Source organism: Gopherus evgoodei, chromosome 16 (assembly GCF_007399415.2).
Source record: "Gopherus evgoodei ecotype Sinaloan lineage chromosome 16, rGopEvg1_v1.p, whole genome shotgun sequence".
Classification (NCBI taxonomy): domain Eukaryota; kingdom Metazoa; phylum Chordata; order Testudines; family Testudinidae; genus Gopherus; species Gopherus evgoodei.
The window spans coordinates 15836652-15850358 of record NC_044337.1 but is presented as its reverse complement, the minus strand read 5'-3'; the positions used below and the strand labels follow the sequence as shown (position 1 = coordinate 15850358).

The 13707-nt window shown below is 42.5% G+C and overlaps 1 protein-coding gene across 7 annotated transcripts in view; it reads left to right on the top strand.

Annotated features, from left to right (window-relative positions):
- The window catches only part of RAPGEF1 (Rap guanine nucleotide exchange factor 1), a 133546-nt gene that overhangs the window by 52808 nt on the left and 67031 nt on the right, over positions 1–13707 (top strand). For 6 of the 7 annotated variants that reach the window (XM_030535240.1, XM_030535239.1, XM_030535236.1 and 3 more), the window contains exons 2-3: positions 3424–3563; positions 10062–10240. In XM_030535240.1, coding sequence (XP_030391100.1) covers positions 3424–3563; positions 10062–10240 — 319 coding nt within the window. Of the gene's footprint in view, positions 1–3423; positions 3579–10061; positions 10241–13707 lie in introns of those variants that run through there. The other variant, XM_030535237.1, reaches the window with a different exon arrangement.

Sequence of the window (13707 nt, the reverse complement as noted above, 5' to 3'; positions counted from 1 at the left end):
TTTGTGCCTTTGCCCTTCTAATCTTGCCTCTGCATTCCTGTGTTATTTGCCTATATTCATCCTTTGTAATCTGACCTAGTTTCCATTTTTTATATGACGCCTTTTTATTTTGTAGGATACGCAAGATCTCGTGGTTAAGCCAAGGTGGTCTTTTGCCACATTTTCTATCTTTCCTAACCATCAGAATAACTTGCTTTTGGGCCCTTAATAGTGTCCCTTTGAAAAACTGCCAACCCTCCTCAGTTGTTTTTCCCCTCAGTCTTAATTCCCATGGGACCTTACCTATCAGCTCTCTGAGCTTACCGAAATCCGCCTTCCTGAAATCCATTGTCTCTATTCTGCTGTACTCCCTTCTACCCTTCCTTAGAATTGCAAATTCTATGATTTCATAATCACTTTCACCCAAGCTTCCTTCTACTTTCAAATTCTCAACAAGTTCCTCCCTATTTGTTAAAATCAAGTCTAGAACAGCTTCCCCCCTAGTAGCTTTTTCAACTTTCTGAAATAAAAAGTTGTCTGCAATGCAGTCCAGGAACTTATTGGATAGTCTGTGCCCCGCGGTGTTATTTTCCCAACATATATCTGGATAGTTGAAGTCCCCCATCACCACCAAATCTTGGGCTTTGGATGATTTTGTTAGTTGTTTGAAAAAAGCCTCATCCACCTCTTCCACCTGATTAGATGGCCTGTAGTAGACTCCCAGCATGACATCACCCATGTTTTTTACCCCTTTTAGCCTAACCCAGAGACTCTCAACACTTCTGTCTCCTATGTCCATCTCCACCTCAGTCCAAGGGTGTACATTTTTAATATATAAGGCAACACCTCCTCCCTTTTTCCCCTGTCTATCCTTCCTGAGCAAACTATACCCATCCACACCAACATTCCAGTCGTGTGTATTATCCCACCAAGTTTCAGTAATGCCAACAATGTCATACTTGTATTTATTTATTAGCACTTCCAGTTCTTCCTGCTTATTACCCATATTTCTTGCATTTGTATATAGGCATCTAAGATACTGGTTTGATCTTGCCTCCCAGCTTTGCCTTGACCCTCCTTCCTCTCTGCCATTATAGCCCGTGCTTCCTCCTGTTTCCAACCCATTTCCCAGGTCTTGTTCCCCACTTACCTGTGGGTTTTGCTCACCTGTCCCCGTCGAACCTAGTTTAAAGCCTTCCTTACTAGGTTAGCCAGTCTGTGCGCAAATAAGGCCTTTCCCCTCTTCGAAAGGTGAACGCCATCTGTTCCTAGCAGTCCTTCCTCGAATAGCATCCCGTGGTCGAGGAAGCCAAAGCCCTCCTGGCGACACCATCTTTGCAGCCAGGCATTCACCTCCATGATGCATCTGTCTCTGCCCGGACCCCTACCTTCAACAGGAAGAATCGAAGAGAATACCACCTGCGCTCCAAACTCCTTAACCCGTACTCCCAGAGCCCTGTAGTCACTCTTGATCTGCTCAGTGTCACATCTCGCAGTATCATTTGTGCCCACATGGATGAGTAGCATGGGGTAGTAGTCAGAAGGCCGGATAATCCTCGACAATGCCTCTGTAACATCTCGGATACGGGCCCCTGGCAGGGAGCATACCTCCCGGGATGAACGGTCAGGGCGACAGATGGGTATCTCCGTCCCCCTCAGCAGAGAGTCTCCAACCACCACTACCCTACGTTTCTTATGAGTGGTGGCAGCAGACCTCCCAGCCTTAGGGGTACGAGGCTTCACCTCCTTAACTGTTGGGGGTGATTCCTTCTCTCCTGTATCAAGAAGAGCATAATCTTTTACCACAGCAGGAGGGTTCGCAGCAGCGGTGGAGCACTGCCTGCTGCTAGAAGTAACCAGCTGGCTGTGTCCACCCTGAGCCTCCTCCTCCACTGGTGTGTCAGACACACTCTTGATCTCAGGTTTTGTAAAAGCTTATTTCTACAGAGAGTGTATTTTTGGCCTGATAGTGTCCCTAGAATGTTGTGTGAGGTGGCATATTTGTGTTCAGACTTAAGTACTGACAGGAGGGCAGCTACTAGAGATCCGGTTACTCTACTAGAATAGATGGTAACTAGTGACCACTGAGCATCAGCTAACAGGGTGCCTGTAAAATTGTGACACATGACTTCATTAGTTGGAGTTTTTGCTCTGGTGAAGGTGGGAACAGAGGAGACTAAAATCTGCCTTCCTGATGATAGTTAGTAATGCTTAATTATCTTTAAAGGGCGGCAGTAAGCCCAGGTTCTTTCCCCTGAGTTGTGGTTAGTGCTTTCTGAATGCAGAAGCAGTGCTAATGCAGCTATGTGGTATTTAGCTGCTGAATGCTAGATTTGACTCAGCAGCCTACTCTATTTGTAGTCTCTACGCTAACGAGAAGGTGCAGCACTGCACACATGGGAGATGTCGCTGTTGTTCATTACGACCAAGGCAGTCAATTCTCAGATAAGCCAAAAGGGCAAGGGAACGTTCAAGGGAAAGTGTTTACCTTTGCAGATAATGTACGGGAAGGCAAGTTTACTGTTTGCTGTCAGAGTTTTCTGGCTCACTACAAGAGCAGTTCGTACCTTTCCTATTAAAATGCTGTTTGCCCAAAATACAATCCAAGTTGCTCACTGCCAGGAAGGCAGCTTATAAACTCTCTTCTATTTAGCAGCATAGCTAAACAGTTAAAAAAATCTCATCAGAAAATCCGTGTGACAGCGTCATAGATCTTTGAGCCTTCCATTTTTCAGACAGTCACAAACCTGAAAAAAAGTTGATTTCCACAATCAAAAATGTGTCCTCCAATGAAGAAACTGCTTTACTCAGTCCTCTAATTAAACTGCTTTAGGGTGTACATGTCTGGAGGCAATCTACTCTTTGTGTTCTAATGGTCCACCCTGACATGTAGGCCACTGTTTGAACTGAAACCCTTTGGAGATATGAAGATCCAAGTTTTTGGGCAAACTGTTCATACAAAACCTTTCAAAGGCCATGTGTCCTAGGGGATAGACGAATGGACTGGAACTCGAGACTTTGCTTCTGTTCCCAGCATTTCCACGGGCCTGTGGGTGACATTGGACAAGTCACTTCATGTGCCTCAGTTTCCCTATCTGTAAAATTGGGGTAATGATATTGCCATTCTTTGTAAAGCACTTTAAGATCTATTGGTAAAAATGCGATGTATAAGAAGTAGCTATCATTATTACTCTGATCCTGATGTAGTACAGGAAAAGCAACCTCATTGTCTTTTTCTCTGAATTTTAGAATAGCTGTATCTGGGGAGAATGGTGTTGGTTATTACATTTAGAAATATAGTTAAATTTATAGAGTGATGTGAATTCTATCAGTGCTGTTTTGTATTCACAATCTGCTCTTCTAGATAATTTTGTAGCACAACCTGCCTGTTCTCCAAAAAATCTACTCCAGCCTAATAATGTATCTGCCTGTGCTTCTTTCCAGATTCTCAGCGCTCTCATCTCTCCTCTTTCACCATGAAGTTGATGGACAAGTTTCATTCACCAAAAATAAAGCGAACGCCATCAAAGAAAGGAAAACAGGCTGACCTGACAGTGAAAACCCCAGAGAAACCAGTGAACAAAGTAAGCTGCTGAATGGTACTGTCTTGATTACAGTCTTGCCAATTCCCTGCCTGTTGAATAGTCTACTGTAACTATACTATTTCCTAGAACTGGAAGGAACCTTGAAAGGTCATTGAATCCAGCCCCCTGCCTTCACTAGCAGAACCAAGTACTGATTTTTGCCCCAGATCCCTAAGTGGCCTCCTCAAGGATTGAACTCACAACTCTGGGTTTAGCAGGCCAATGCTCAAACCACTGAGCTATCCCTCCCCCAGTACTATGCTGAAATCTGCTGCTCTGGCAGTGTTGCTCTCAGTGCATGGGGCTGGTTTTCCTCCAAAGAATTTTACAGTTTCCTGAGGTACTCTTCAGAGTTCCTTTCCAGAATAACCATATAGATGGTCCTTTGTATGTAGTGTAATTGACTAGAGACACACATAACTTTCCTTTTGAGATCTTGATGAATATTTCTTCCATGAGCATTGAAATGAGTCGTTGTGGAATGCAGTTTATGGCCTGACATTCCCTCCACACACACGCACACCGTATAGTTACACTTACAACTTCCAAATCACTGCCTGACTTCAGGGCGTGTTCCATTAAAATGCAAGCAGATCCTTGAAGCCTGTCCAAAGATGTCCTCAATCTCTGGTAACCCCAACAGAATGAGTCAAACATATGTATTCAAACAGCTGCTGACTTTCAGCCCACCCTTCCTCAAACCTAAGCTAGCTATTTCAAGCCTTTTAAGAACTGAGATTGCCTTTCTTTCAGGAGGCTATAGCCAGTTGGCTACCAAAGTATTGCCTCCACTCTTATTCTGACCTGGTTGAGCAGACAGAAGAATTTAGCTCTAGTGTTGCTGAGATTTCCATGTTTCAGGTGTAGAATTCAGTCCCAGGTTATTAAGAACAACTGGGATTACTTGTGGTAACTTGCAAGCCCAACAGTTGCTGTTGAGAGACCAATTCAGTGTCTCATACCACCTTTACTAACTTGTTTGGTTTATTCCTTGTGAGGTACAGTAGGATTTATACAGTGGGGTTGAGTGGTGTCTAAAAATGAGACAAGGTAATTGTATCCTAGTACTCTTCATCGCCATGTGGAAGACTTGGGTTTACATTCTCTGGGCTGGATTTTGCAGTGGAGGAAGGATGTCTGCATCTTGGAAAGATGTGCTAGATTAGAGGTGGACAAACTGTGTAGCCCATAGGACCGTCCTGCCTGGCCCTTGAGTTCCTGGCAGGGAGGCTAGCCACCTTCCCCTCCCCTGGTGTGCCCCCACCCCTACAGCCTCAGCTCGCCGTGCCGCCAGCACTCTGGGCGACAGGGCTGCGAGCTCCTGCCGGGCAGTGCAGCAGCGTAGCTGGCTTCGTCCGGGCTGTGCGGCTGCCAGTCCTGGTGCTCTGAGCAGCATGGTAAGGGGGCTGGGAGCAGGGGGGTTGGATTGGGGCAGGGGTTCCCAGGGGGCAGTCATGGGACAGGGAGCAGGGGGCAGTTGGATACGTGTGGGAGTCCCAGTGGGCCTGTCAGGGGGCGGGTTGTGAATAGGGGTTGGGGCGGTTGGGACAGGGAACAGGGGGGCATTGTATGGTGGGGTGGGTCCCACGTGGGCAGTTAGGTTGGATCGGTTGGCAGTTCTGAGGGGGGCAGTCGGGGCAGAAAGTGGGAGGGGGCAGATAGGGGGCGGGGGCCAGGCTGTTTGGGGATGCACAGCCTTCCCTACCCAGCCCTCCATACAGTTTCGGAACCCCTCAGGCCAAAAAGTTTGCCCACTGCTGTGCTAGAGCATTCACACCAGACTGTTAAGGAGAGAGGGTCACTGGCTTAAAAGGGAGTTACGTCCGCTGTTGAGGAGAGGAGTTGTAAAGCAGGGGAAATTATGAGGTCTTCAGGGTTCTCACTCATCCTCAGAGTGAGAGAAGGAAAGAATTGGCCTGTAGCAGCCCTCTTGCTGAGAAAAGAGTACAACCTATTACTTGAGAGAGAGATGGAGGCTGCTTGTTTACAATCATCCTTGAGAGCTGCCTTGCTAAGATGAAAATTTATTGATACTTATGTGGTGCCCTGCAGCCAAGAAAGTGCAAATTTTCACGCAGATCCCAAATTGTACAGAAACCAAAGAAATCTTTGTGACACCAGCACAAAAAAATCCAAACCAGTCCTAATAGTTGTCTTCAAAAAGCAACCATCTGCCAAGTTTCTGCTTTGAATGAATTTACATTTACACATCCATGGCAAAATAGAGGTTTATTATGGGGACTCATCTGGATCCCCACTGTGGTGTTGCTACCAGGTCCTACTCATATTGGAGCTCTGACATTGAATTCTATGATATAACTTTTTATGTTAGGTGTCCATTAGAGCAGTAACCATTTTGTAAATGGGGGATAAAAATTGTTTTCCAAAAATCTCTGCAATTTTTTTCTCAACGGAGCCTTTCCATTGGTGGACTGGACAGAGGGGGAATGGGAGATAAGAGAGAGAACACTGGTGAGCAGAATAAGTTGTACTGAAAGTAAATCTGATATCTAGAGAGCAGAATATGACTAGTGAGAGAATATGGTCTATTCTGCAATAGTCGTTTTTTTTAATTATCGAATCCTCTTTAGAGAGATTATTTATTCCAAGGAGATTATAAGAAAGTTAACACATAGTGACTAGTTCAAAGGGTTTTTATGTAGAGCATTTTTGAGCTGTGTGTGCAATCCAGTGGGCTATTTTCTGGGGAGAATTTGCGCTATTTTATTTGTATTGATTGATTCACTGACATGCATGTAAAACAATGTCATAGCCTTTCCTTTTAATTGATATCTGACCACAAACAGATTAAAACATATTCAAAATAGAAAAAATATATATATATTTTCTATGAATGAAAGGCAAGTTTCTTTTGCATTATTTCCCCCAAAGAGCTTAGAGAGCAATATTGGGGAATGATTGACCAGGAATCTGCTGAAAATGTAAAAATATTTGTTACAAATCTAGGTGCTGGAATTGCATTATGGGGAAAGTGAATCTCACTTGAGGTAATTGTTCAATAGAAAAGACAGCTGAGTTGCTGTTCATGTTGGGTAAATTGGCTATTGTTGGTCTGCATTTAAACTGTAAACCTTGTGTCTTGTGAAATGTTGATCTCTGGCTCAGTCCTAATCCATTTTAATGACTGTCTCCAGCTAATTGATTAGTTTGATGGTAGCCAACTGATTAGCTTTGTGGGGGGAGGAAAGGGTGCCCCGGGTCATTATTACAGAGTCTAGATGGAATATAAGGAGAAGTTGACAAATGGGAGATTTTCCTAAGATACATGATGTCAAAAGACAGACCTGACTGAGTAGATTTCATGTCTATGCATGTACTCTGTCTCTTTAAATCCTGTGGCTAAATCTCCTGCACACTTACAGTAGATAATCTAGCTAGACTAGAAGCAACAGTACCAAAAGATTAAGTGTAAATTCAAGAATATAGCAAAAACCTATCCAAGTATTAAAAGGATGGTTTATTCCAGATCTAATAGTCAAATGTATGCTGTCACTGTAGCCTATTCAGTTCTATATAGGTGCTTAAGCCACGCTCATCACCAAAGTATCTGAGTGCCTAACCCTTTCTAGGTCAGCTGTATCTCATACATAATGCATTTGTAATGATTATTTAAGGGAACCTTTCCAAAATCATGCAATGATATATCCGCATGTGTCAGTCAAGTGCGGGGGTGAAGGGACTTATTGGTTTGGCTGAGTAGTAAATCTATCCAATTTAATGTCCCAAATGGAGCGAGTGGAACTGCTGTTTTAGTAACTGCAGCCGTTGTAGATCTGCTCTCTTGCCAGTATAAGTTCGCTTATGGGGCAGGTCCACCACAAGTGGAATTTCAAGTCCCCTGCAGCAGTAAGGATGGGAACCCCTACTCACCCATCTTGGCTGTAGGGATATTTGGTGGATGAGCCTAAGCTATAGCTCATAATGCCTTGGAGCATTTAGACATTTTAGGAGCATTAATCAATATCCATCCCACCAGCTCTCTCTGTACACATCATTGACCATTATTCCTTGTCTCTAGATTTATAATTAACCTCAGGGGAGACAGAGTTTCCACCATTTGTTTTGGGCTTGTGCTGGTCTGTTCAGGCTTCTGAGTGTCATGTTGATGGATTTGGCTTCGTATTCTTCACATGAAGTTGCTCTCTTGTTCAAGCCTGCTGCATACCAATATGACACCTGGTGTTTGTTTCTGTAGTAAGTTTGTTTTATGTGATAGGGTTATCAGGCCCATGCACAACCTTCTGTCAATGGTTCCTTATTCATTATTCCACACTGCCCAAATGTGGACACTTCCCCCTCTGCCAACTGGGAGGGATGTGCTTGGTAGCTCTGGAAACTGGTGGACACCCTATGCACCTGGTGGTGCAAGAGGATCAAGAAGAAGAAAAGGAGGCAGAGTGGCTAAGGGGGATAGAGGACTGGACTGGGCCTAAGGGAACATAAGTTCTATTCCCAGTTTTGCCACTGGCCTACTGATAGACATTGGGCAAGTCATTTGACCTCTGTGCCTCAGGTTCCCCGTCTGTAAAATGGGGATAATGGTACTGACCTCCTTTGCAAAGCCCTTTAAGAGCAACTGATTAAAAGTTGCTATATAAGTGATATTAAATAATAAAAGTTTGTGTTAGAACTTGCCTAATGATGTTATAACATGTATGGAAATTTAAGCTTGCTTTCTGTAAGGTCAGGTCAGTTGGAACAGCAGCTGAAATTCAGCTAAGGGACCAAGTTCATGTTAGTAGCCAGTGTTCCTTACAAATGTCTCATCCGAAGTAGTTTGGTCTGCTGGCCCCGTTTTTCAGGAAAGCTGCAGTTTAACAGCTGAAGGGACATGGGGAGGACACAATGCCCATAGGTCATTAATTCTTGAAGCTGAATTTGCTGAAGGGATAATGGATGAAACCTGACTCTGTTAGGCTCTCTGCTCCTTTACTAGCAATGTTTAGTAGTTAATTTAGATCTCCCCCTCAGGAATTTACTGCCAGCATTAATTAGACCCTTAGGCACGCTCTGGCAAACTTTAAAAAATATCCTTTACCAGAACTCCATTAAACTGTCATATGCCACCTCTGAATTTCCTTTTCCAAAATTGCTGAGTGCCAGGATGTTGGAGGCATTCTCAAAGCTTTTTCCAGTTGATCCCTTCATTCCTGCCCAATTCATTCACCGATGCCAAAATCTCTCATTTTTGGTGTGACAGTTCATCCCCTTCATGATTTCCTTCATTCCAGCAGCATTGCTGAGTGAATAGGGCTTTTTATTTATGAATGGAAGGTCTGATACTGGAGCCCTTAATCACATGAGTAGCCCTATTGAAGTTGGTAGGATTACTTGGGATAAGACTGGACACATAATAATATAATATATGGAGATATACCTATCTCATAAAACTGGAAGGGATCCCGAAAGGTCATCGGGTCCAGCCACCTGCCTTCACTAGCAGGACCAAGTACTGCTTGCCCCAAGATCCCTAAGTGGCCTCCTCAGGGATTGAACTCACAGCCCTGGGTTTAGCAGGCCAATGCTCAAACCACCAAGCTATCCCGTATCATCGTAAACATCAGTGATGGAAGTGAAAATATAGGAGTTTGGTTTTGATATTTGTTTGGGGAGTTTGCCTGATTGTGGAATTAATTCTCTCACTTTTTTCGTTGGATGACCGCTTGCACTAAAATGACTCAAAGTAACATTTTTCAAAAGCACCTAAGTTCCATTGTCAAAAGCAACTAAATCATTCTGTCCCCTGACTTCCAATGGGGCTTAGGCTCCTAAATCACTTAGGTTTGAAAATTTTACCCTGAAATGTGTTTACACTGTATTGCATCTTTTTCTATTATTAAACTGCCACAAAAGGAAAGATCAGCAAGGTTCGAAGAGCAGAGTTGTTACCTAACCATTGGCCACTTGAAAATAATTTTTGTTTTATGATTTAAAAATGGGGCACACATTGTGTTTCCATTCCCTTACTTAATTCAAGTAAATAGAATTGTGATCAGATTGGAAAAATCCCTACTGTACTGAAACCAGCTGTTGCCATCCCCTTCCTTGAATCATTCTTGCCATCTGCTCTTAATACGTGTGCATGTCTCACCTGGAAAGCACAGGCTCTCTTTGTCTCTGCTGACTCCAGAGCAATGTGATAATTCATCAATAATGAGAGCTTTGCTTAAAAATGACTGAGCTGAATTTCAGTTTGTACGCAAAATCTTTCTCAGAACTTGCCCATTAAAATAAAATGTCAAAATCTTTGCTATGAATAAATGAGATACTGATTATTTTCCTAGGAGAGTTGGGATTAAACTTGGAAAAGTTTGTGGAGAGGTAAAGCCCATGTGTGCCTCTAATGCAGAAGTTACATCATTGTGCATTGTTGGGTTCAGTGCATACCAGGTGAATTAAAATAACGTTCATTTAAAAAAAAAAAAAAGACATTTTGTAATCTCTTCTTCCCCTCTATCCCCAACCTTTTTCCTTTAGAATTTAACTTGGCTTGAGGAGAAGGAAAAGGAGGTTGTAAGTGCATTGCGCTATTTTAAAACCATTGTGGACAAAATGGCAATTGACAAGAAAGTACTGGAGATGCTGCCAGGTTCAGCAAGTAAAGTGCTGGAGGCCATCTTACCGCTGGTCCAAGTAGACCCTCGGATTCAGCAAAGGTGAGTTTCCCTCTGGGGGAATTGTGATGGGGGAATGCCTGGCAATTTGTATTGTTTTGAAAAATCTTGGCACACAAGTGGCATGAAATGCTGCTGTTGCTAATTATTAGGAAAAAACAGTGGCTGATTTACAAGGCACCTTTCAAACATAAGTCTAAAGGCAAGTTCCCTGCTGCAAAGAGACTACAACATACAGTAGATAAGACAAACCAGATGTTGGATGGCAGATTAGGAAAGAGAGAGCAAAAAGAGTTGGTTTGTGAGAAGAAGGAATGATTGATTCCTAGAAGTGAGTTTGAAATGAGAGAGGACAGGGATGTGGGGCATAGTTCGAAACAGCAAAGACTTTTAGTGAAAGAAAGTTCATTGCTTGATAGCAGGCAGCTGACATTCACAGAGATTCTGCCTCAGATGCTGTGCCCTCACTGCAGCTAGTGTCATTAGCAAGCCAAAAGCAATGAAGGCAGACAGCTTTTGGCTGCAAGTGAGCACATCCACAAGGTATTTATGGGTGAAATTCTTCCACTTCTGCATTAGAAAAGTCTTCAACACGTATTGTAAATTGCCTATTTGGACTTTGTTGAGTCAAATTCAGACCTGGTGTAAGCAGATACAGCTCCATTGACTTCAGAACAATACATGATCTGGATTCGTTCCAGGATGCGCACTCCTCTGTAGTAGATTATCTGTGACTCAGTTCCGCATTAAATCTTACACAGTTGTACAGTGAGTTCGAGGCCAGAAGGAATCTAGTGAGTTGCCAAGGCCACTAGCTCAGCTTGGATTATAAGAACTGTGGACTCTTCAAGCCACAGGCCAGAGCTATAGCTGCTAGATCACACAATCTTCCAGACTTCTGGAGCAGCTGCTTAAAAAACAAACTGCAACAGAACCCACCATTAAATAATGTTGTATAAACAAAACAGCACAAAAATATATTGGAAAATGCAGATGTGAGTCCTGAAATCCTGAGAGATTTCATGCTGTTCTTGTATATTTTCCCACTGAATATCTCCAAATGCAGCTACGTTTTCAAATAGAATGCCTCTTTTTGGTTTTATTTTCAAGAGCATTTTTTAAAAGCTATCCAGTTGAACTGTTGCTGCTTACCACCTGTGAAGCCTCAGTTACTGATGAGTCTCAGAGGCTGGCAGGAAAAAGAACTAGTGTGATCTTCAGAGATGAAGAAATGACCGTATCCCTTACAGCACCACACTCTAAAGCTAGCCACGGTAGGGGTGGTGTTACCTACTCTGCTGAGAGCCTTCAGAGTCTAGGGTTTAACTGCATTTAGTGAGGGAACATCTGGGGAAGAATTAACTCAATTGGAGTTAGAGCAGAATTGAATTTGGCACTTGGTTATTAACTTCCACTAGTTTAGGAGAGGTATCACTCCTGTATGAAAGAATATGGGCTAACCCTATCCTTATTTGCATAAATCAGGCACAGTAAGGCCTTGTGAAAGGAAAAGGACAGCTGGTAAGAGTGGAGCCAGCCTGTAGACAAAGGTGTTCCTACTGTACCTGGCCATTATGACGGGTCGGGAGAAAATGGATAAAGATCAGAGTGGCAGCTGAGGTAAAGGAGTACCATTTTAGGTTTAGTTTGTAGAGCTACAGAGAGCAATAGCTGTTGAAATTAGAATATTATTCAGGTTTTTTGAGACCCAGTGTTCCTTTAGCTGCTATCAAGTTTCCCACAGCCATTAAATTCCTGACAAGCACCTGCTTTCACTTAATCAAATAAAAAGTCCCTTAACTTGTGTCAAGAGATCATGTAAAATGTCAGAGAGTATCTTTAGGATAGAAAATGTCATCTTTGTGTAGTCAATCATTTTCTGATTCATGTCTCCACAGGGCATGTGTTGAATTAGTTTACCTTACTGGGGAGACTGAAATACAGTATATGTCTTGGAACACAAATACTCTCTGAGCTGCCCTCTCAATCCCAGGCAGTTAGATGAGGAGAGCTGGCAGCTGGATGTCAGAATCTAGCCTTTCAGCAGGGAGCTTCCATGATCAGTATGGGCTACAGTCAGGTGGTCTTTTTCACTGAGTAATGACCTCCTCCAGTAGACAGTGTTAGGGCAGGAATCCTGTATGCATGTTCTAGCGAGTTTAGCCCCATGCAGTTAGTGAGGATTTGGCAGTCTCATTAAGCAGCGCCCTTTCATGCTGTACCTAGGTATCTTACGCCTTTCAAGTAGTGGCAAGGCACAAAGGGAGATTTTAATGTTGAATTCCCCTCAAGAAAAATGTGCGAGGATGGGTTGTTATGCAAGAAAGCCACCCAATTGTTGTTGAATTCCTTTTTGGCTTTCAAGGAAGCATTTGCATCAAGGAAAAAAAAAATTACATCTAGTACAAAGTGGGTTTTTCAATTACTGCCTTCTTAGAAGGAAGTGTATTGAAGATTAATGGTAAAGAAATCAAAGCTTTGGAAAGAGTCAGGGGAGAGACCTATTTAGAAAACATTTACTTCCTAGCTAACTTCTCTTGAAACGAGACAGAATACTGACAAGCACCATCGTTGTGAAAAATGTACTCTCCATTCTTTGCAGTCCTCCCTTTGAAGTTTTAGAATAGTTCATTACCCACCTACGGCTTGATTCTGCAAACTTCATTTACCCAAGGAATCTCATTGAAGTTTATGGGCTTGATTCTCCTCTCAATAACACCAGTCATTAAATCACTGGAGAGACACCAGCAGAATCATGCAATTGGGAATACTTATGTGAGTCAGGGTTGCAGGACCACATCCCTCTGTTGTCCTGATGTATCTTGAAAACATCTTTCCTGTTTGTGATGAAGCTTCAGATTAACATGTTTGTTAAAAATGACTATTAGGTCTTTATTGAAACATCATAAAGTGTCAGCACACCTTGTTTATTAGTGACATTTTCAGACCTGGTAGAGCAAAACCTTATAAGTAGTTTTGTTACAATTTTATTTAGTTCTTCCTTTTTTTCCCAATAATTGTTTTTCTTCTTCTTCTTCTTCTTCTTCTTCTTCTTCACAAAAATGGCTTTAGTGCTATTCTACCTTTAAAAAAACTGAAATTCATTCACTCAGAGCATTCAGAACCAAACTGTTGTGCACAGACAGTGTCGGAAGAAAACTTTTCATAAGGAACGCAAGTTTAGTTCTACATTTCCAAGGAGTAAGAACAGTGAGAAACTTATTCTCAAAACTGTGAAAACATACCTTAATTCCATTGTTTCAACAGCTACTTGAGAACTAGTAGTGTGACTGGAAAAGACATGAAATCCATGTGTCATCTTGGTCCTACGTAAACACAAATTCCTGAAGAGGGAGTTAACAGAAGAAAAATTAAAATAGGGCACAGTGGAATTTTTACCTTTTGCTAACACACAATATTTGTTTAAAAATAAATTGTGGGATCAGCAGTAATTTCTCTATTAAGATAATTGTGCCATATTTTCTTTTTATTATCTCTTGAACTCATTT